The sequence below is a fragment of the Coregonus lavaretus genome, assembly GCF_964263955.1.
Source record: "Coregonus lavaretus genome assembly, chromosome: 6".
Lineage (NCBI taxonomy): Eukaryota > Metazoa > Chordata > Actinopteri > Salmoniformes > Salmonidae > Coregonus > Coregonus lavaretus.
This window is the reverse complement of record NC_139993.1, coordinates 22,730,095-22,752,372: the sequence shown is the minus strand read 5'-3', so window position 1 is coordinate 22,752,372 and position 22,278 is coordinate 22,730,095. Positions and strand designations below refer to the sequence as shown.

Sequence of the window (22,278 nt, the reverse complement as noted above, 5' to 3'; positions counted from 1 at the left end):
CTACAATTTTATCCCTGATGTCCTTACACAGCTCTCTGGTCTTGGCCATTGTGGAGAGGTTGGAGTCTGTTTGATTGAGTGTGTGGACAGGTGTCTTTTATACAGGTAACGATTTCAAACAGGTGCAGTTAATACAGGTAATGAGTGGAGAACAGGAGGGCTTCTTAAAGAAAAACTAACAGGTCTGTGAGAGCCGGAATTCTTACTGGTTGGTAGGTGATCAAATACTTATGTCATGCAATAAAACGCAAATTAATTACTTAAAAATCATACAATGTGATTTTCTGGATTTTTGTTTTACATTCTGTCTCTCACAGTTGAAGTGTACCTATGATAAAAATTACAGACCTCTACATGCTTTGTAAGTAGGAAAACCTGCAAAATCGTCAGTGTATCAAATACTTGTTCTCCCCACTGTAGCTATTCACCCCCCCAAAGTCAATACTTTGTAGAGCCACCTTTTGCAGCAATTACAGCTGCAAGTCTCTTGGGGTATGTCTCTATAAGCTTGGCACATCTAGCCAAGCTTATTGTTCTCCCCACTGTATGTATGTACAGTTGAAGTCGGAAGTTTACATACACTTAGGTTGGAGTCATTAAAACTTGTTTTTCAACCACTCCACAAATGTATTGTTAACAAACTATAGTTTTGGCAAGTCGGTTAGGACATCTACTTTGTGCATAACACAAGTAAGTTTTCCAACAATTGTTTACAGACAGATTATTTCACTAATAATTCACTGTATCACAATTCCAGTGGGTCAGACGTTTACATACACTAAGTTGACTGTGCCTTTAAACAGCTTGGAAAATTCCAGAAAATGACGTCATGGCTTTAGAAGCTTCTGATAGGCTAATTGACATAATTTGAGTCAATTGGAGGTGTACCTGTGGATGTATTTCAAGGCCTACCTTCAAACTCAGTGCCTCTTTGCTTGACATCATGGGAAAATCAAAATAAATCAGCCAAGACCTCAGAAAAAATATTGTAGACCTCCACAAGTCTGGTTCATCCTTGGGAGCAATTTCCAAACGCCTGAAGGTACCACGTTCATCTGTACAAACAATAGTACGCAAGTATAGCCAGACTACGGTTTGCAACTGCACATGGGGACAAAGATCGTACTTTTTGAGAAATATCTTCTGGGCTGATGAACAAAAATAGAACCGTTTGGCCATATGACCATTGTTATGTTTGAAGGAAAAAGGGGAAGGCTTGCAAGCCAAATAACACCATCCCAACCGTGAAGCACGGGGGTGGCAGCATCATGCTGTGGGTGTGCTTTGCTGGTGCACTTCACAAAATAGATGGCATCATGAGGAAGGAAAATTATGTGGATATATTGAAGCAACATCTCAAGACATCAGTCAGGAAGTTAAAGCTTGGTCGCAAATGGGTCTTCCAAATGGACAATGACCCCAAGCATACTTCCAAAGTTGTGGCAAAATGGCTTAAGGACAACAGAGTCAAGGTATTGGAGTGGCCATCACAAAGCCCTGACCTCAATCCTATAGAAAATGTGTGGGCAGAACTGAAAAAGCGTGTGCGAGCAAGGAGGCCTACAAACCTGACTTAGTTACACCAGCTCTGTCAGGAGGAATGGGCCAAAATTCACCCAACTTATTGTGGGAAGCTTATGGAAGGCTACCCGAAACGTTTGACCCAAGTTAAACAATTTAAAGGCAATTGATACCAAATACTAATTGAGTTTATGTAAACTTCTGACCCACTGGGAATGTGATAAACTAAATAAAAGCTGAAATAAATCATTCTCTCTACTATTATTCTGACATTTCACATTCTTAAAATAAAGTGGTGATCCTAACTGACCTAAAACAGGGAATATTTACTAGTATTAAATGTCAGGAATTGTGAAAATCCGAGTTTAAATGTATTTGGCTAAGGTGTATGTAAACTTCCGACATCAACTGTATGTGTGTGTGTGTGCGTGCGTGTTTGATTTCTGGGTGTTTGTGCCACAGGACTGGGCATTTCAACGGCTGGTCCAGCGAAGGTTGCAGGGTGACTCACACAGGCTCTGATGTCACTTCCTGCTTTTGTAACCACACCACCAACTTCGCCGTCCTGATGAATTACATGGAGTCCAAGGTAATGAATAGCATGGTCATCCCAGAGTCTGCAACACCACTAAGCAAGGGGCACCACCAAGGAAGACCAAGAAGACCAAGGAGCTCTCCAAACAGGTCAGGGACAAAGTTGTGGAGAAGTACAGATCAGGGTTGGGTTATAAAAAAATATCCGAAACTTTGAACATCCCATGGAGCACCATTAAATCCATTATTAGGATTATGGAAAGAATATGGCATCACAACAAACCTGCCAAGAGAGGGACACCTTTTGCAGCAATTACAGCTGCAAGTGTCTTGGGGTATGTATATATAAGCTTGGCACATCTAGCCACTGGGACTTTTGCCCATTCTTCAAGGCAAAATTGCTCCATCTCCTTCAAGTTGGATGGGTTCCGCTGGTGTACAGCAATCTTTAAGTCATACCACAGATTCTCAACTGGATTGAGGTCTGGGCTTTGACTAGGCCATTCCAAGACATTTAAATGTTTTCCCTTAAACCACTCAAGTGTTGCTTTAGCAGTATGCTTAGGGTCATTGTCCTGCTGAAAGGTGAACCTCCGTCCCAGTCTCAAATCTCTGGAAGACTGAAACAGGGTTTCCTCAAGAATTACCTGTATTTTGCACCATCCATCATTCCTTCAATTCTGACAAGTTTCCCAGTCCCTGCCGATGAAAAACATCCCCACAGCATGATGCTGCCACCACCATGCTTCACTGTGGGGATGGTGTTCTCGGGGTGATGAGAGGTGTTGGGTTTGCGCCAGACATAGCGTTTTCCTTGATGGCCAAAAAGCTCTATTTTAGTCTCATCTGACCAGAGTACCTTCTTCCATATCTTTGTGGAGTCTCCCACATGCCTTTTGGCGAACACCAAACATGTTTGCTTATTTTTTTCTTTAAGCAATGGCTTTTTTCTTGCCACTCTTCCGTAAAGCCCAGCTCTGTGGAGTGTACGGCTTAAAGTGGTCCTGTGGACAGATACTCCAATCTCTGCTGTGGAGCTTTGCAGCTCATTCAGGGTTATCTTTGGTCTCTTTGCTGCCTCTCTGATTAATGCCCTCCTTGCCTGGTCCGTGAGTTTTGGTGGGCGGCCCTCTCTTGGCAGGTTTGTTGTGGTGCCATATTCTTTCCATTTTGTAATAATGGATTTAATGGTGCTCTGTGGGATGTTCAAAGTTTCTGATATTTTTTTATAACCCAACCCTGATCTGTACTTCTCCACAACTTTGTCACTGACCTGTTTGGAGAGCTCCTTCGTCTTCATAGTTCCGCTTGGTTGGTGGTGCCCCTTGCTTAGTGGTGTTGCAGACTCTGGGGCCTTTCAGAACAGGTATATATATACTGAGATCATGTGACAGATCATGTGACACTTAGATTGCACACAGGTGGACTTTATTTAACTAATTATGTGACTTCTGAAGGTAATTGGTTGCACCAGATCTTATTTAGAGGCTTCATAGCAAGGGGGGTGAATAAATATGCACGCACCACTTTTCCGTTATTTATTTTTAGAATTTTTTCAAACAAGTTATTTTTTTTATTTCACTTCACCAATTTGGACTATTTTGTGTATGTCCATTACATGAAATCCAAATAAATATCAATTTAAATTACAGGTTGTAATGCAACAAAATAGGAAAAACGGCAAGGGGGATGAATACTTTTGCAAGGCACTGTAGTGTAACTAGGGCTTTGCAATGATGGTGAAAACTTCGAAATGTTGGGGTTAAGTAGGTTAAAATATTCCTAGAGGTCACAGAGGATCCACAGAGGGACATGTCAAAATGCAGAATTTCTTCACTTTAGCAAGTCTTCATTCATATAAAAATATATATGTTAATTGAATTTTCCATATGGTCTATATTAAAGGGCACTTCATTTAATATAACAGGCTTTTAAAATTAAAATTTTTCCACAACTTCTACTTAAAATATCAAAGGGACGCAAAAGGCACTCATTTCGTGGAATGACCCAGAATGATGAAGGATTTATGTTTGATAAGAGAAGAGATAAATCGAAAGTATAGAGGGTGTGAATTCTCAGTCAAAACCATTTAACATTGGAATTAGTTATCAACTGATTTGAGATGTAATTAATATTTGAATGGAAGTGGTATGTTTCAGTTCTGATATCTCACCAAATAATTTTGTACACATGCACACACACATGTTCATGCATGCATCCACGCACAACTCCAGCAACTGGTGGATTTCGTAGCCAGGCCAGCGTAGTACAGCTCGGCACTGCTCTGGCTAGTAGGGTATTAATGTTGTGTCAAGTATTCCTCAAGTCAAGCTTGTCTAACATCAGTCACTTGCTCTTATTGCCATCAGATGTTGCAAATTCGCATTGTGCCACATTGCCCAGTAGATGTCACTGTTAGTATGGAGAACCATAGGCCTCAGGCCATGTAAGAGTTAATCAGCTATAATATAGACTCTTTGCTAGTGATCAGTACTCAGTGGATGATAACAATACTTTTGTGTTGACTGTGTTTTGACTGGCCTGTCCTACTCTGTATATGCGTGTGTGTGCTTCTCTCCCTCTCTCTCCCCAGTGGACTCAGGAGGAGGAGGATATTTTGACGAAGCTGACGTTTATCGGCTCTGGGGCCTCTCTGTGCGCACTGGTGGTGACCTTGATGCTGTTCACCGTGCTGGAGTGAGTGTTTTATTAGCCAGTCACCTAGCTGCTACTTTAGAATAAACACCACCGCTGTGAAACTGGGGAGAATTTGAGCCAACATAGCCTCATTGGAGACATTTGTTCTCTCTAACTTAGCTTCGCCCTCCAAAGCGAGCATGGCCCATTTCTTAGTCAGCACTCACTGGAATATTATATCTTAGCCATGCAAAAGCAAACAACAACATTTAATTAAAGACAGTAAGAGAAAACAAACATCGTAGGCAAGCTCCTTTAAAAGCAATCCAAGCAGTAGCTACATTCACAATGAAACCTTATTTAACAGCAGAACTTCTCAACAGTAAGTTGCCACATCCAGAGTTCGGGGGTTAGCTCCATTTTAATTTATTCAATTCAGGAGATTCATTGAACACGTTTCTCATTATTTCCAATGAGGAGTTGTCTGAATTGAAATGGAATCAACCCCAACCCTGGTCACACCAGCCAGCAACATACCATTGGAATCGTAGAGATACAGTTACTAGAATGGACATTCCCATTCAAGTCAATGTCCTGTGTTCCAGTAAAATTCCCATGAGCTCAAGGACTTTGCCCCTTCTAGTAATTATATCTCTATGGTCGGAATCCTCCCTAGTCATCATTTATGCTCTGTTTTAAGAGGGATCAGTATTTAACAGTGCTAATCTAGTTATTAGTAGTGTCTGTGTGTGAGTACACACTGAAGGTTTATGGTGGCATTACAGGGCAGCTAATTAACTCACCAAGGGAGATCCAAATCAGGGATTGGAATAGCCGATTGGTCAATCGACTGGGGATGGGAATAGCGGGAATAGGCGATTTGACAAGGAGATTTATGAGCCGGTCACACCTAAATCATCCCAGACACACCCAATGGCACACAGATGAAAACAAGTCCGAATTTAATAGAAAAGCGTCAGAAAACAAGAGATGGCTGGTTATTCGTTACTACTTCATTTGAATAACAACAAAACAATAGACCCACACTTGGTTTGCTATAAAGCTGAGGATGGGGTTGGAGAAATCACAGAGTGGGCCTTTAAACCTATTCTATTGCTGCTATTACTTTCTTTCTCATAGACATTTTGAAAGTATACTTGTGAAATGTGTAATTATTGCAAAGACACTTGATTGGGGTTTTATTGTTATGTCGTCGTGTTAGAATATTCATTTTGTTTCTCCAAAGAAATGTTTTTAACACTACATCTTTTGATTCTTTCCAGCATTCCCAAATCGGAGAGGACGTCTATCCACAGGAACCTGTTCATTGCGCTGACCTGTGCCCAGATAGTCCTTCTCTGCAGTGGCTCAGCTGTCAACAATAAAGTAGGCTAACCATCTTGGCTAACTGTGGGGCAAAATAATTAACTTTACAGTTAGTTAGCTACGGCACCTCTCTTTGCTAGGAAACCGCTACCTCTGAAATGGATAGGGTGGCTCCACTAATGTTGACATTTGGACAGTTGTGACATATCCTCTTACAAAGCGTATTGGTCTGTTGTTTATCTGACCCTTGACCCTGTCAGGTGGCCTGCACCCTGGTGGCGGCCCTGCTGCACCTCTTCTTCATGGCTGCCTTCAGCTGGATGCTGGTGGAGGGACTGCTTCTCTGGAGCAAAGTGGTGGCGGTCAACCTGAGCGAGGACCGACACATGAAGTACTACTATCTCATTGGCTGGGGTATGACACAGAAGAACAAGATAGAAGAAGATTACCTTAGTTCATTTACTACATGAGCAATGGAGATTTGTATTTTCCATATCCCATTCTCCCCAGTAGACTTACTGTACACGTACACATACACATATACTGTACATATACTGTACAGTCAGGTCCATAATTATTGGCACCCTTGATAAAGATGAGCAAAAAATACTTTATACAATAAATAATACAAATACTGAGCTATATTGTATGCACAAATAAATGGGAAAGTATATTATTTTATACTAATACAATTGCTCAGAGAAAGATATATTTTTACAAATAATAAAATACATTTTTAAAAGATAGGCCTCAAAATTATTGGCACCCCTGTTTTCAATACTCTAGCACCCTCCCCTTGCGAGCGTAATGACACTGAGCCTTTTTCTAAAATGTTTTATGAGATTGGAGAACACATTGGGAAGGATCTTAGACCATTCCTCCATACAGAAATAATATTTCCAGATCCTTCATATCCTTCATCTGCTGTTATGGACTGCCCTCTTCAGTTCAAACCACAGGTTTTCAATGGGGTTCAAGTCCGGAGATTGTTGATTTTGTGGTCAATTAACAATTTCTTTGTGGATTTTGATTAGTGCTTGGGGGTTATTGTCTCTCTGGAAAATCCACTTGTGGAGGCAACCAGGTGTTTGGCAGAGGCAACCAGGTGTTTGGCTAAAATGTCCTAAAATTGAAGAGGGCAGTCCAAAAGGGCAGACAAAGGATATCAAGGATCTGGAAAGATTCTGTATGGAGAAATGATCCCTCTCAATGTGTTCTCCAATCTCATAAAACATTTTTGAAAAATCTGTGTCGTTATCCTCGCGGGGAGAGTGCTGGAGTATTAAAAACAGGGGTGCCAATAAATGTGATATTACTTGTTAAACAAAATATAATTCCCCTAGCAATTGCATTAGTGTAAAATAATATAATTTTCCTTTACTTTGTTTTAGCATACAATATAGCTCAGTATTTGTATTATTTATTTTATACAGCCAATAATTATGTACCTGATTGTACATACACAAACACACACATACAGTACATATACACACACACTCAGGAAGTACTGATCTCTCTTGCTCTAGCTCTGCTCTTTCTCTGTCTCTCATTCACTCTCTCTCTCTCTCTCTCTCTCTCTCTCTCTCTCTCTCTCTCTCTCTCTCTCTCTCTCTCTCTCTCTCTCTCTCTCTCTCTCTCTCTCTCTCTCTCTCTCTCTCTCTCTCTCTCTCTCTCTCTCTCTCTCTCTCTCTCTCTCTCTCTCTCTCTCTCTCTCTCTCTCTCCCTCCCTCCAGGTCTGCCAGTGCTGATAGTCACCATCACCCTGGCCTCTGCCTCAGGGAAGTACTCTGCTGATGGCCACTGTTGGCTCAGTGTGCAAAACGGGGTCATCTGGGGCTTCGCAGGCCCTGTTATTTTCATCATTATGGTGAGAACACATACACACATGCAAAACATTTTTTTCTTGCAATTAATTGCATTGTCTGAAAGCATTGAAAATACACTGAAAACCTCCCACATACATCATCTATACAGCTGAAATCTACAATGCCATGTAAAAACAAGTTGACATTGAGGTTAAATAAAGTGTGCTTTCTCAAACCGTTACTTTAGACAAAATCAAGACATCAATATTATTGTAATGTTTTTTGTATGAAGAATCTTGAATTACAGCTCACTTTGAGCAAATCCTGCGAGTTAACGTGATTAAATGTTTTTGTTTGCCAGCCCTAATTATTACCTCCAAAAAATTATACTAATTTAACTCTAACAGATGACAATACAATGTTTTAGATACAGTAGGCTTACTGAATGCAAACAATACCTCTCACATGACTTGCATGTTCTAACCAATTATTTACTGTATTTACACTGTTGAAATGTATGTGAATATATTGTATGTCTCTGTCTAACCGACAGTGTATGTGTGTCCTCTCATCAGGTGAACATCATGGTTCTGACGCGGGTAGTGGTCATCACCATCTCCACAGCCAAGAGGAGGTCCATCATGCTGGCAATGGATAACAGTCCTGTGGAGCAGGCCTACGAGCAGATCAGGTAGACACCACACGGGGGCGCCATTTCATTACAGTTACTGCCACAGACTATTACTAGACAATACTAATGTAGTTGTTCTATGCCTTTGCAGAAGTTCCATGGTTTGAGGTTGGTTTTGTAAAAAGCCAGCAGCTATAATACTTTATTACTTGTTATAAGCATGTATGAGGCTTTATAATCACTTATAAAAATGACTCTATGTATATAATAACTCTATGCATTTTTTGTCTTACAAAACATTATGGACATCTGTTCTTTCCATGACATGGACTGACCAGGTGAAAGCTATAATCCCTTATTGATGTCACTTGTTAAATCCACTTCAATCAGTGTAGATGAAGGGGAGGAGATAGGTTAAATAATGATTTTTAAGCCTTGAGACAATTGAGACATGGATTGCGTATGTGTGCCATTCAGAAGGTGAGTGGGCAAGACAAAAGATTTAAGTGCCTTTGAATGGGGTATGGTAATAGGTGCCAGGCGCACCGGTTTGTGTCAAGAACTGCAACGCAGCTGGGTTTTTCACGCTCAACAGTTTCCCGTATGTATCAAGAATAAGGACATCCAGCCAACTTGACACAACTGTGGGAAGCATTGGATTCAAAATGGGCCAGCATCCCTGTGGAATGCTTTCGACACCTTGTAGAGTCCAATGCCCCGACGAATTGAGGCTGTTCTGGGGGGGGGGGAGGGGGGTGCAACTCAATATTAGCAAAGGTGTTCCTAATGTTTGGTATACTCAGTGTACATGTTAACTGCACTGAAAGATATTAACTGCACTGCAAGAGGTGAGGTAGAGTAAAGTGTATGGTGTGTTGGTATTTTTCCCTTTGTTGTTTCCTTTACCCTTTGTATAGGATACAGTGTATGAAATTTGAGTGTAATTATTCATTCCCTGAAGTGCTGTTTACAATCTATCAGTGGAAATCATTTCAACGTGTAAATGTTTTTCCTGCGACTCAGCTGCGCTGGTCACAATAACAACTCTGTGGAGGAGGAATATCAATGTTGGTGTTGAGCGTCAGCCGGCCGGCCCGATGGCAGCCAGAGTGGAAACTTAAACACATTCCTCCGCTGAATAAACTAGAGCCCTCGCCCGCCCCACAGCTGGTGCGGTTTAGCGGTCACCTGAACTGGAAGGTAATTTTATCCTAAACAGAATTAGGGAGCGATTTAGTGTGGAAATTGTCACAATATGAGACTAACCAGCCTCCCCTGTTGTGCTTGGGTCGACCCTCCTGCCAACCTGCCCCATTTGGCCCAACCACGTCCAACCAAGCCCATAGCGTTGCGCACGGATCCGATCCAGAATGGATGGGGAGTTTCAGTGTGAGGTGCCTGGGTTGGGTGGGTAATGGGGAAACTGTCTACTAGCATGGTGCCCAGTCCTTCAATTTGTGTCGATTGGCTTGTGGTTGCTTTCTCTCAGGGCTGCGGTGAAAGCAGTGCTGGTGCTACTGCCAATCCTGGGCCTGACCTGGCTCTGTGGCGTCCTGGTGCCCTTCTCCATAGTCATGGCCTACGTCTTCATCTTTCTCAACTCACTGCAGGTACTGGCCACATACTCTCACTTATCTAAAACACTTCTCTCTCTTTCTGTTGTTCTTATCTTTTCTCCCGTTCTCTCTCTGTGTTCTCTCTATTTCTCTCACTCTTTCATTCATTCTCTGTCTTTCTGTTGTTCTCTTCCTCTCCCTCAATGCCTTTCTCGTTCTCTGCACTCTCCCGTTCTCTCTCTTTCCCTGAGATAACTCCACCTTTTCCAATGTGTTATACAAGTATGACTGTATTCGATGTTCTGCATGTATGACTGTATTCGGATGTGGAGATTATAGGCCTATTTCGATGGAGGCCTACCCAGTAGAGGGACATACTGTGTTGTAGATGTTGATTGGAGAATTAACAAGGATTGAAAGACCACTAACCACCAATAGAGACGGAAGTGGCTCAAGTTTCAGTTGAGACCGTTGTTCTTTGAAAGGCCTCTGGTTTCGCTGTGAGTGAATGGGGTGCTGTATTAGAACCAAGCTCACAGATGAAAAAAGGGACACAATCACATTTTTACCATTATGCATTCTCGTGATTCTCTTATTCTGACTCTGAAAGAGAGCAACAAACTCTCAAGGTTTCAGTTTGTGTTTGTTGGAGACAAGGTTGACTTTGACAGGAAATGAGTAGCGCTCTGCTTGTGTTAAACAGGTGCTTCTGTTTATCAATGAAAGTGCAACGTTACAAAATGGTTTCATGAGCTACTACAGAATTTACAGGCTGGCATTTTGATTGTCAATTGTGTTAATGTTTTTAAAAATTTTTTTAATTAAATGTTCAGCTATAAAAATACATGTTTTTGTTCTTTTATTTATAGTGAACAATTTACAGTATTTCAGTCAAATTTACCACAGCGTATCATGTTTTTGATATTTGATTCAGTAGTCATGTAAATAAAATATTTTTTTTAAACAGTGAAATAAGGTATTTTTCTAATTACATTTCATAAATATGACACATACAACATTCTGAAAACATAAATACGTATTTTCTTATGTTTTATCTCAGCAGTGTTAGCCTACATTTTACTTCCAACCCATAATTAACATCAACTTGAGAAATATTGGTTTTCACATGAAAACATTAATTCCAGTGTAACTTAATTATCTTGCTTGCCTGTGAAAATAGGACAGAGAGAGGGAGAATCATGTAATGCTCTGATTGCGGTCTACCCTGGTGTGCAGTACTCACATCCTGCTTGGCAATTTGTAGTCATCTTTAATCAGTTGTATCTTTATTTGAGCCGTATATTTAACAAGAAATCAATAGACATTTAGCCCGAGTCAGATCATTAAGAAAGCCCTCTCTCTCTCTAACTATAAATAGTTATGTTTCTCCCACATCTAATTACATTTTTTATCACAACAATAATTCATGCAGGCTATCTTATTAGTTGGGGTGGAGTCACATAGCTTCGGTGGACGGCTTCCACTTTAACAGTACAGTAGAAACACAAAAACAACTTCCTCATAGTTTTTCCTCTGAGCCCTGCTATAAGCAATAGAGCAAACTGAATGAAGAAATGTGAGTCCTTCAAGCTTCCGTACCTCACTAACATGCAACATGACTCCTTTAACATCATATTATTCACGTGATCTCATAGCAGACTAATTATAATATTTCTATGTCCATATTTGCATTTCCGAGAGAACACATACAGTTGAATAGCTCAGATACAGGTAACAAACGTTCTGTACAACTTTCTGGTCAGGACAGTGTTTTTAACTGCCTGTGTAATATCAAAATAGGCATGTTTGCAGTTTAGATTCAATGTTAGCGGTCATCGTGCCTTGAGAAAATCATCATACACATAATCACTGTCTGTATTTATCGCACCAAGAATCCCAGCCCCTGTTTATTGTGTCAATCTTAAAATAGCACTAACCTGCACCTTTTTGTAATTCACCAGTCAAGTACAGATTTTTTGATGTGACAGTGTGAGTGAGTACTTCTTGAACAACTTCAATCAATGCTAAATAATGAAATGAAACTAAATGAAATGCCCATACAAAAGGGGGATATATTCATTTTTCAAACGACTGCATATTGTCCAGTCAGGAGAGTGGGGTCAGGCTGGTCAACAACCGTCGCATGAGGAGGAATTAATGAAGTGACGGGGCGCTCCGTGTCAGTCGGCGTGGCGATGGGGGCCCTATAATAGCCAGCTGCTCCTGAATTCCTTAATGGGCCCTGCTTTAAAGGCTTTGACTGTAGAGAATAGGGCCAGACCACCCCTGCTATGCAGAAAACTTGTCCCCCGTCACTAACTGTGACCTGGCATTCAGCGTATTGTCCCTTATTAGATAGACCTTGTTATTCGGTATACAGGCCTAATTACTTATTAGATTATTGCTGTTCAACTAGAGAATCACTCATGTATGGCATAATTCTTGAAGTATATTATTCAGTATTTAGGGACTGTTAAAGCTGAAAATATCACTAGTTACTGAATAGATCGCTAGATACTAGATATTTGCTCCATATGCTTTGAATTCTTAACAAAGAATTACGGCTTCCGAGGGTGGACATCCGGTGAAACAAGAGGAATCATACAAATAAAAAGCATTTTTGAAAATATTAATTGCTTTGTTGGGAATTTGCGTATCCAACTGGAATGCCAGCTATTGATGTAAGCTGTTTGGAATCCGAGGGTAGAGTTGAGTCTTTGATTCGATTGTCGCCACCGCTCTGTTTTTAGTATTTTAGGAAGTATCACATTTGTTTGATGGCGAGGGGACAGAAGTCACCGCAACACAATTTCGGTGAGTCACAGAGACGGTTCTCAGCACTAGGCCCAGCGCAGAGGAAACATCCTGAGTGCTTTCTGTGATCTTCTAATTGTACTGAGAGTCTTTTCGGCCCGGTCTTTTCCACTGGAACATGAAGAAAATAGACGTCCCCTGTGTACAATTTAAAATGGATTCATCTGTTTTCCTGATGATTTCTAGGCCCATGTGGTGCCCCCTTTCCTCTCTTTCTCTCTCTCCCTCTCCCTTGTAATGCAAGCAAGGCTCAGGCTTTGGAGTAAAATCTTGGGGGCCAAAACATTTCTCTTGTTTTTGCAAGTTTCTCAATGTTTCTTCCACGTTTTGTCAGCCACTTTTTGTGATACATTTTAATTTGGTGTCATCATTAGTGACTACTTGATGCATAACATAGGCCTATACTGCTCTCCAGTTCTGGAGATGTATCTAACTACAGTATATCCTCGTTCAAATGACATTGATTTCTTGGCGAGGAAAAACCTACTTGAACATTATGAAATTCTAATGGCCGCCCATAAAGATGATGAAATGCAGGAAATACATAATAATGCACGCAAAACCTCAAGTGATTCCGGCAGGTGATAAAAAGGGACGTTTTAAGGAGTTTTTTTTTATTTGTGGCTATTGTATTTTCAGTGGGGTGGCCAAAGCAACGTAACGCTTAAGCTGCTGGCCTTTACTGTTAAATCAATAAAGCAGATAATGTTGACAAGCCTTTTTCATCGCTCATCGCACACCTCCCCCGTATTGGGCGCTTGAAAAGATTGAGTATTTACAGTGTTGTTCTTTTTTTAAAGTTTTGTTTGCAGACATTAACCGACCATAATAAACAAACGAACGAACACGATCATGCATTTTCTTCCACACCAAATACTTCACTGTATTTCATTAGGGTTAGCTCATAGACCCATTTTTTTTTTAAAGTGCAACATCTGGGAGTGTGTGCGTGCGTGTTTGTGTGCGTGCGCGCATGTGTGTATCTTTGTGTGTGTCTTTGTGTGGTTTTATACCCTAGCATTTCCTGAAATATCAGTTTTGTTGTTGTAGTTGTTGTTTTTGACTCATTTGATGTTTTTCATCAAGCGCAAAATCACATGATTTGTTTGGTAGATTCTCCATTTTCTCCATTTTGTTTAAGTACCCATTGGTTCTGATATTATTTACTAGTCCATGTAATTGGTCCTTGGTATGTATTATAATATACTGAACAAAAACATAAACGCAACATGCAACAATTTCAAAGATTTTACTGAGTTACAGTTCATATAAGGAAATCAGTCAATTGAAATAAGTTAATGAGGCCCTAATCTATGGATTTCACATGACTGCGAATACAGATATGCATCTGTTGGTCACAGATACCTTTAAAAAAGGAAGGGGTGTACATCAGAAAACCAGTCAGTATCTGGTGTAACCACCATTTGTGTCATGCAGCGCAACACATCTCTTTCGCATAGAGTTGATCAGGCTGTTTATTGTGGCCTGTGGAATGTTGTCCCACTCCTCTTCAATGGCTGTGCGAAGTTGCTGGATATTGGCGGGAACTGGAACACGCTGTCGTACACGTCGATCCAGAGCATCCCAAACATGCCCAATGGGTGACATGTCTGGTGAGTATGCAGGCAATGGAAGAACTGGGGCATTTTCAGCTTCCAGGAATTGTGTACAGATCCTTGCGACATGGGGCTGTGCATTATCATGCTGAAACATGAGGTGAATGCGGCGGATGAATGGGCCTCAGGATCTCATCACGGTATCTCTGTGCATTAAAATTGCCATTGATAAAATGCAATTCTGTTCATTGTCCGTAGCTTATGCATGCCCATACCATAACCCCACCGCCACCATGGGGCAATCTATTCACAACGTTGACATCAGCAAACCACTCGCCCACACGACGCCATACATGTGGTCTGCGGTTGTGAGGCCGGTTGGATGTGCTGCCAAATTCTCTAAATCGACATTGGAGGTAGTTTATGGTAGAGAAATGAACATTCAATTTTCTGGCAACAGATCTGGTGGACATTCCTGCAGTCAGTATGCCAATTGCACGCTACCTCAACTTGAGAGATCTGTGGCATTGTGAAGTGTGACAAAACTGCGCATTTTAAAGTGGCCTTTTATTGACCCCCAGCACAAGGTGCACCTGTGTAATGATCATGCAGCTTCTTGATATGCCTCACTTGTCAGGTGGATGGATTATCTTGGCAAAGGAGAAATGCTCACTAACAGGATGTAAACACATTTGTGTACAACATTTTAGAGAAATAAGCTTTTTGTGCGTATGGAACATTTCTGGGATCTTTTATTTCAGCTCATGAAACATGGGACCAAATCAAATTTTGTGTTTTTGTTCAATGTTCCTTTTTTTTTTTTTTTTTTTTTTTTTTTTACAGTATATTGAGTATATCTGAATTAAGCCAGTGGGGAGTCGTACAATAATCAAATGACACACAAAGACAAAAAAGTATCTCCTTCAAATTTCAATTGGCCACCAAACTCCTTCATACACTATATATACAAAAGTATGTGGACACCCCTTCAAATTAGTGGATTCGGCTATTTCAGCCACACCCGTTGCTGACAGGTGTATACAATCGAGCACACAGCCATGCAATCTCCATAGACAAACAGGCAGTAGAATGGCCTTACTGAAGAGCTCAGTGACTTTAAACGTGGCACAGTCATAGGATGACACCTTTCCAACAAGTCAGGCGGTATGCAAATTGTTGATCCAGGGTGTCTGGGATGATGGTGTTAACGTGAGCCATGACCAGCCTTTCAAAGCTTTTCATGGATACTGATGTGAGTGCTACGGGGTGATTACCTTGGCATTCTTGGGCACAGTTTTCCCTGCATTAAAATCACCGGCCAATAGGAGTGCCGCCTCTGGATGAGCATTTTCTTGTTTGCTTTTGGCCCTTTCCAGCTTGTTGAGTGCGGTCTTAGTGCCAGCGTCGGTTTGTGGTGGTAAATAGAAAGTTACGGAAAATATATATGAAAACTGTCTTGGTAAATAGTATGGTCTACAGCATATCATGAGGTATTTTAACTCAGGCGAGTAGAACCTCGAGACTTTCTTAATATTAGAGATCGCGCACCAGCTGTTGTTAACAAAGAGACACACACCTTCCCCCTTGAGCTTACCCTAAGCTACCATTATGTCCTGCCGATGCATAGAAAAACCAGCTAGATGTACACTATATATACAAAAGTATGTGGACACCCCTTCAAATTAGTGGATTTGGTTATTTCAGCCACACCCGTTGCTGACAGGTGTTTAAAATCGAGCACACAGCCATGCAATCTCCATTGACAAACATTGGCAGTAGAATGTTCTTACTGAAGAGCTCAGTAACTTTCAACATGGCACTGTCAATGGATGCCACCTTTTCAACAAGTCAGTTCGTCAAATTTCTGCCCTGCTAGAACTGCCCCGGTCAACTGTAAGTGCTGTTATTGTGAAGTGGAAACGTCTAGGAGCCACAACGGCTCAGCCGCGAAGTGGTAGGCCACAAAAGTTCACAAAACAGGACCGCAGAGTGCTGAAGCACATAGCGCGTAAAAATCGTCTGTCCTCGATTACAACACTCACGACTAAGTTCCAAACTGCCTCTGGAAGCAACGTCAGCACAATAACTGGAGTGGTGTAAAGCTCGCCGCCATTGGACTCTGGAGCAATGGAAACGCATTGTCTGGAGTGATGAGTCACGCTTCACCATCTGGCAGTCCGACGGACTAATCTGGGTTTGGTGGATGCCAGGAGAACGCTACCTGCCCGAATGTATAGTGCCAACTGTCAAATTTGGTGGAGGAGGAATAATGGTCTGGGGATGTTTTTCATGGTTCGGGCTAGGCCCCTTAGTTCCAGTGAAGGGAAATCTTAATGCTACAGCATACAAAGACATTCTAGACGATTCTGTGCTTCCAACTTTGTGGCAACAGTTTGGGGAAGGCCCTTTCCTGTTTCAACATGACAATGCCCCCATGCATAAAGCGAGGTCCATACAGAAATGCTTTGTTGAGATCGGTGTGGAAGAAATTGACTGGCCTGCACAGAGCCCTGACCTCAACCCCATCGGACTCCTTTGGGATGAATTGGATCGCTGACTGCGAGCCATGCCTAATCGCCCAACATCAGTGCCCGACCTCACTAATGCTCTTCTGGCTGAATGCAAGCAAGTCCCCGCGGCAATGTCACAACATCTAGTGGAAAGCCTTCCCAGAAGAGTAGAGGCTGTTATAGCAGCAAAGGGGGGACCAACTCCATATTAATGCCCATGATTTTGGAATGAGATGTTTGGCGAGCAGGTGTCCACATACTTTTGGTCATGTAGTGTATATCCCCAGAATATGAGAGGATTTTAACTCCATCCCGGCCGTCTTTATGAACTTGTGGACCATAAATACCACCATGCCTCATCTGTTCTCTTATCAAGCTGGAAATAAATAGCATGGATGGGGGCTTCACTTGGCCATAAATCGCTCGACCCTCCGTCATCCAATCTCTGTGCAATGTCATTCAAAAGCTCCCTGCTATCCATTACCTGGGCATAATGGGCCCCTGGCCATGCATTGTCCGTTGTATTATTAGCCCATAACTTCTAACTATCAATAACTTTTGAGCGCGGTGGGAGAGAGGGAGCAAGAGAGAAGGGGAGGAAGGGAGAGAGAGAGAAAACAAAGGGGCTGGGGCTTGGAAGTTGGAACTTTGTGAGTTTGCTAATTGGAAATAAGTGTAGAAGAAACTACAATATTAGTTATAGAATAGTTGTTGCATTTAAAGTTATTGGTGTTTTAAGGTTTTGTTTTTGTGAAGCTGAGGTTATAAGGCAATTAAAATGTCTGGTTTTGAGCCAGAAGAGGGCAGTGTAATTTCAGTCCTTCCAGTTTTTACTATTACGGTGGGGAAAAGATGATGAAATCAGTAATTGTTTTTATTTGTGCACGTTCTTGTCAAGCTCTTTAATTAGAAGTTGCTGATGATGACAATAGCATTTACATTTCCTTTGAAATTAATAGTCGGTTGCTGGATAGAAATTAAATTCAACAGCACTTCAGAAACTGTTTACTTAATCATTTTAATCATGTTTAATGCTGAAGGAATATATTTGATAAACTAATCTAATGATAAGATGTAATTGATCAGATTAATTGTGGAATTAAGTTTAAGCATGTTTAAAGAGGCTACTTTCTGATACATAAGATAACAGATATTTCCCAATCTTAACTTCAGTGCCTAAACCTAACATCTTATTTTTCTTATTAAAATATGTTGTATTCCCTGGGCATTCTGTCAAAATTATATTTAATTAATTTAATGAGATATGTGGTGTCATATATAATATATTGTCATTTGTCATGATGAGGTTTCTGAATAGCCATACGGTGTCGAAAGAACCAATAGAATTTGTGCTTTACCATAACATGATTGTTGCTCAGTCAAAGATGACACCCAATCAATTCATCAATATTGGTTCTATACACATTGGCTGTCCAAATGTCATTTTAGAAGCCAATGGAACAAATTACATTTAAAAAATATGTTTTAGCCAACATGGCTGCGTTTACACATGCAGTCCAATTCTGATAATTTCTTTCACCAATTGGTCTTTTGACCAATCAGATCAGATCTGAAAATGATCTGATGTGAAAAGATCTGATGTGACTAGTCAAAAGACCAATTAGTGTAAAAAAAAGATCAGAATTGGCTGCCTGTATAAACACAGTCTCAGTAGTCGGAATCAGTGCTTTGGGCTTTTTGTCGACCTGGGCCAAAGACATAGTCATAAGAGCATAGCGTTTTTAGACACTCAAGATGTTCTAATTAAAACTCAGTTCAAGAATGTTTCCCTATTCATTGAATGTGACTTTTTTCACGTTTTCCTTTGACGGGTTGTTTTGACATTATTTTGACTGATTGTTTGACTGATTGTAGCTGTTTTGACAGGCCCTTTGAGCTAAGCCTTTGACTGGGGTAATTGTAGGCAGGGATGAGAACTTTCCCTTCTACCCGACTTCTAGGGCTGTCAAAACTTTAAATAAGTGTTAAGGCTTGATGAAGCCTTTATAAATCCTTTATAAGGCATATAAAGATGTTTCTGAAATCATTCATTAGCAAACGTCATGATACAGTCTATTAAGGGTGGCAAAACGGTCATAATGCAATATTGGGCAAAGCACCAGGTGGAATTAGATTTTATATCATCCCTTATGTAGTATAACATTGCTTATAAATGATTTGCAAAGAGTATATTTAGTGCTTATGAAGCCTCTATGACTGCTCTGTAAAGCCTTTATAAGCACAGGAGGCCTATCATAAGAACTGGACATTTCTCACATGGTCTTGTGGCGTTGTTACTCAATAGGCCCTGGGCCTGTATCTCTAGGAGTTACACTTGTGCAGGATTGGGGTAGGTTCCTTCTCAAATTCTGCCCACTGATATTTACTCAAAATGCGTAGTCACAATGGACCATTGCTCATGATTTTCTAGTCACAGACTGAATTTTGTGTCATCCTCTGAATTCTGCCCTTGACATGAACTCGAAATACAACTCATAAACAAGATATTTCTAATCATTTTCTACTCAAGAAGTGAATTTGGTGTCATGGCTCTGAATTGAGTGGATTCAAATGGATTGAATTGAGTTGACCCCCCAGTCCACTGGCTGGTGATTGTCTCTGATGAATGGTGGTTGTGTTGAGGTCCAGGAGGAGATCAGGGGGGCCGTTTACACTCCTCTCAGCTGTCGCAGCTGTGTGTCACGCTTCAGTTTCCCCCCACACACTAGCAAATCACCCCCCCCCCCCCCCCCGATCTGTCCGGAATTTGTTGGCCATCCGTACGCTCACTCGCGTGGATGCCAAGATGCCTACATCGTGGGCTCCTGGGAGTGGGCCTGGGTCATGTTCTCTGTGTGTGTGTGTGTGTGTGTGTATGTGTGTGTCTATATGTGTGTCTCCAACTCCCGTCACCTCCCCGTTTCCCACCTCAGACAAAGGGGAGACCGGTTATTTTAAATCGCAGCGCACGACAAGGAACAAAAACGCGAGCCCAGCTTCCCAGGCAGTTGTCCAGTCAGTCCAACTCACATGAACTCTCCAGGTTCTCCGGGGCAGTGCCAGACACACACACACACACAGTGACTAGTTACCTGTCCAAAAGTTTGGATTACCCAACTCAGTAACGTAATCTGATTACTTTCAGTTACTTTTGAATTACTTTCCCCTTAAGAGGCATTAGAATACGTGTGTCAAACTCATTCCACGGAGGGACGAGTGTCTGCGGGTTTTCGCTCCACCCTTGTATTTCATTGATGAGTTAAGGTCACTAGTTAGTAAGGAACTCTCCTCACCTGGTTGTCTAGGTCTTAATTGAAAGTTAAAACCCAAAACCTGCAGACACTCTGCCCTCCGTGGAATGAGTTTGACACCCCTACATTAGAAGGAGACAAAAAGGATTCATCAAATGCCTTTGGTGTGTCATCACAGTGGTCTCTGACTTGTGGTCAGACTCGCTCAAGTGGATCAAATTTAAACTTGCGCCTTTTTTCAATGCTGAATTGAATGTCATTGAGAAAACAGAAAGGTGTCAATGTATTTTTTTGCATATATAAAAGTAATCATCTAATCATCTACACAAACACACACACACACACACCAGGGAAATGTTTTTCATGTTGAATTGTTTGAGACGGCAGCAGGCATGAACACTATCCCCCTAGGTATCCAGTGCCTTTGTGAAGTTCAAAGACACAGCCCCTACTCAGTGTGGAGATATCTTGTATCACACGCTAACTGAAATAATGCTAATAATGCTAATATTTGCTGTTTGCCCATGTTTAGGTGTAATACACAACTGTACTTTTTCAGGGTAAACTAAAACCTTTGGTAACACTTCATGATAGCTTTCAAGAATAAGCATTAATAATACATATTATAAACTATTGATGAATATTAATTTCTGGGTCCAAATTATAGTTTAAAAACATGTATTGATAAATAGTTGAATAGGTAATACATTCATTAGACACTGTGTATCACTATGTAGCAACAGGTAATAGGGAACTTGTCGTGTCAGATACATACAAGTGCATTCAAATAATTAAAAACACACATAACAATGGATTTCATTCAAATATAACAGGGCATGCGTATATCAGCGCAATATAATACAGTGCAAGAGGGTGTATTCATAAATGTATCCATAAATCTAAAAAAAATACATGGTGCCTGAGAGGACAGGGTTGAGGGCAGGGAGGACAGAGTGCAGACAGGTCAGAGTCAATTCCTTGCTTTTTTATTTAACCAGGCGAGTCAGTTATTAACTCTTATTTACCAGCACAAAACAATGTTAAACAAGATTTCAAGGTCAGTGTTGTTTCTTACCATGAATTCCTAAGAAGATGGCATTTGCAATTAGGTCAGTGTGCTTTTTTAAGTAGTATATTTTTTGTGCGTTTTCCTCAAAGTTGTTATTGTTATTTTTTCTGTCTCTTTTCATCTTACTTAACTTTGGAAGTAGATAAGTGTTGTACACTATGTCTAAGGAGAACACTGACACATTTCATATTGTATTTCCACAACTTCTTATGGAAAGAAATGAATGTTTGATTTGATCTTTAGCAATAAAATATCAATTCCTAAAAACCCTTGTCAAAGTCTCACAAATACAATTGACAATTGATAAATTACATTTGGGTTAATTCAATAAATATATTTTTTAAGTCCAATAGACCAGCAGTATATAAGTGAGCAATGTGTGGTATTTAAGAATAAAGAATGGCCTCATTTTGAACCAAACGCCATCCGAGCGAAACCCAAAAACCTGACTCTATATCGGTGCTGCTGGGAAAATAAGCCGGGGAGAATAATATGCTTCCTGTCAAAAGGAGGGAGAATTCTAAATTCCTGCCATTACTCACGACACCACCACCTCAAAAAATACCCTTTTTTGTATTAAGCCCACTAGCATTTATTTGCTTTAGAATTTACCTGCCAGCTCAATTTAGTAATAGCCTCTGTCATATGAAAGCAAACCATAGTACAAGCCCATGACCCGAAACACATGATCAGCTGACTCTGACTTCATGACCCTTTTTATAATAACACGACCCCGCCTTCCTCTGCTGTCCCCCTGCCAACCACCCACCTACCAGTGTCAGGAACCTCTCCGACGACTCCGACACTGAAATAACAAGTTCAGAACAATGACCATTCTATTTATAAGTTCAACCACTTCTTTGCCTTCTCCGACCTGTTGTGAGATCACAGTTCACACAGACGTGCTCGTCTGGCTGTGACAGTGAGATGGGGTTGGGTTGTTGGATTAGTTAGTCAGAAAGGGGAGCCCTCAGCCCAGACCACATTGCAGTCAGATATTTTAAATGGGTTTGAATCTATCTAAGTGCTGCGGACTGTTTGGCCTGCTTTGATGCCTACTTTATAGAT

At 41.0% G+C, this 22,278-nt stretch overlaps 1 protein-coding gene across 1 annotated transcript in view; it reads left to right on the top strand.

The window, feature by feature from the left end:
* Positions 1–22,278, top strand: part of LOC311131316 (adhesion G protein-coupled receptor D2) — a gene marked incomplete at its 5' end in the record, with an annotated part of 177,426 nt that overhangs the window by 59,970 nt on the left and 95,178 nt on the right. Inside the window, 7 exons of the mRNA XM_084164219.1 lie at positions 1,984–2,110; positions 4,649–4,752; positions 5,976–6,078; positions 6,279–6,432; positions 7,752–7,885; positions 8,399–8,514; positions 9,944–10,064. Coding sequence (XP_084020345.1) covers positions 1,984–2,110; positions 4,649–4,752; positions 5,976–6,078; positions 6,279–6,432; positions 7,752–7,885; positions 8,399–8,514; positions 9,944–10,064 — 859 coding nt within the window. The remainder of the gene's footprint in view (positions 1–1,983; positions 2,111–4,648; positions 4,753–5,975; positions 6,079–6,278; positions 6,433–7,751; positions 7,886–8,398; positions 8,515–9,943; positions 10,065–22,278) is intronic.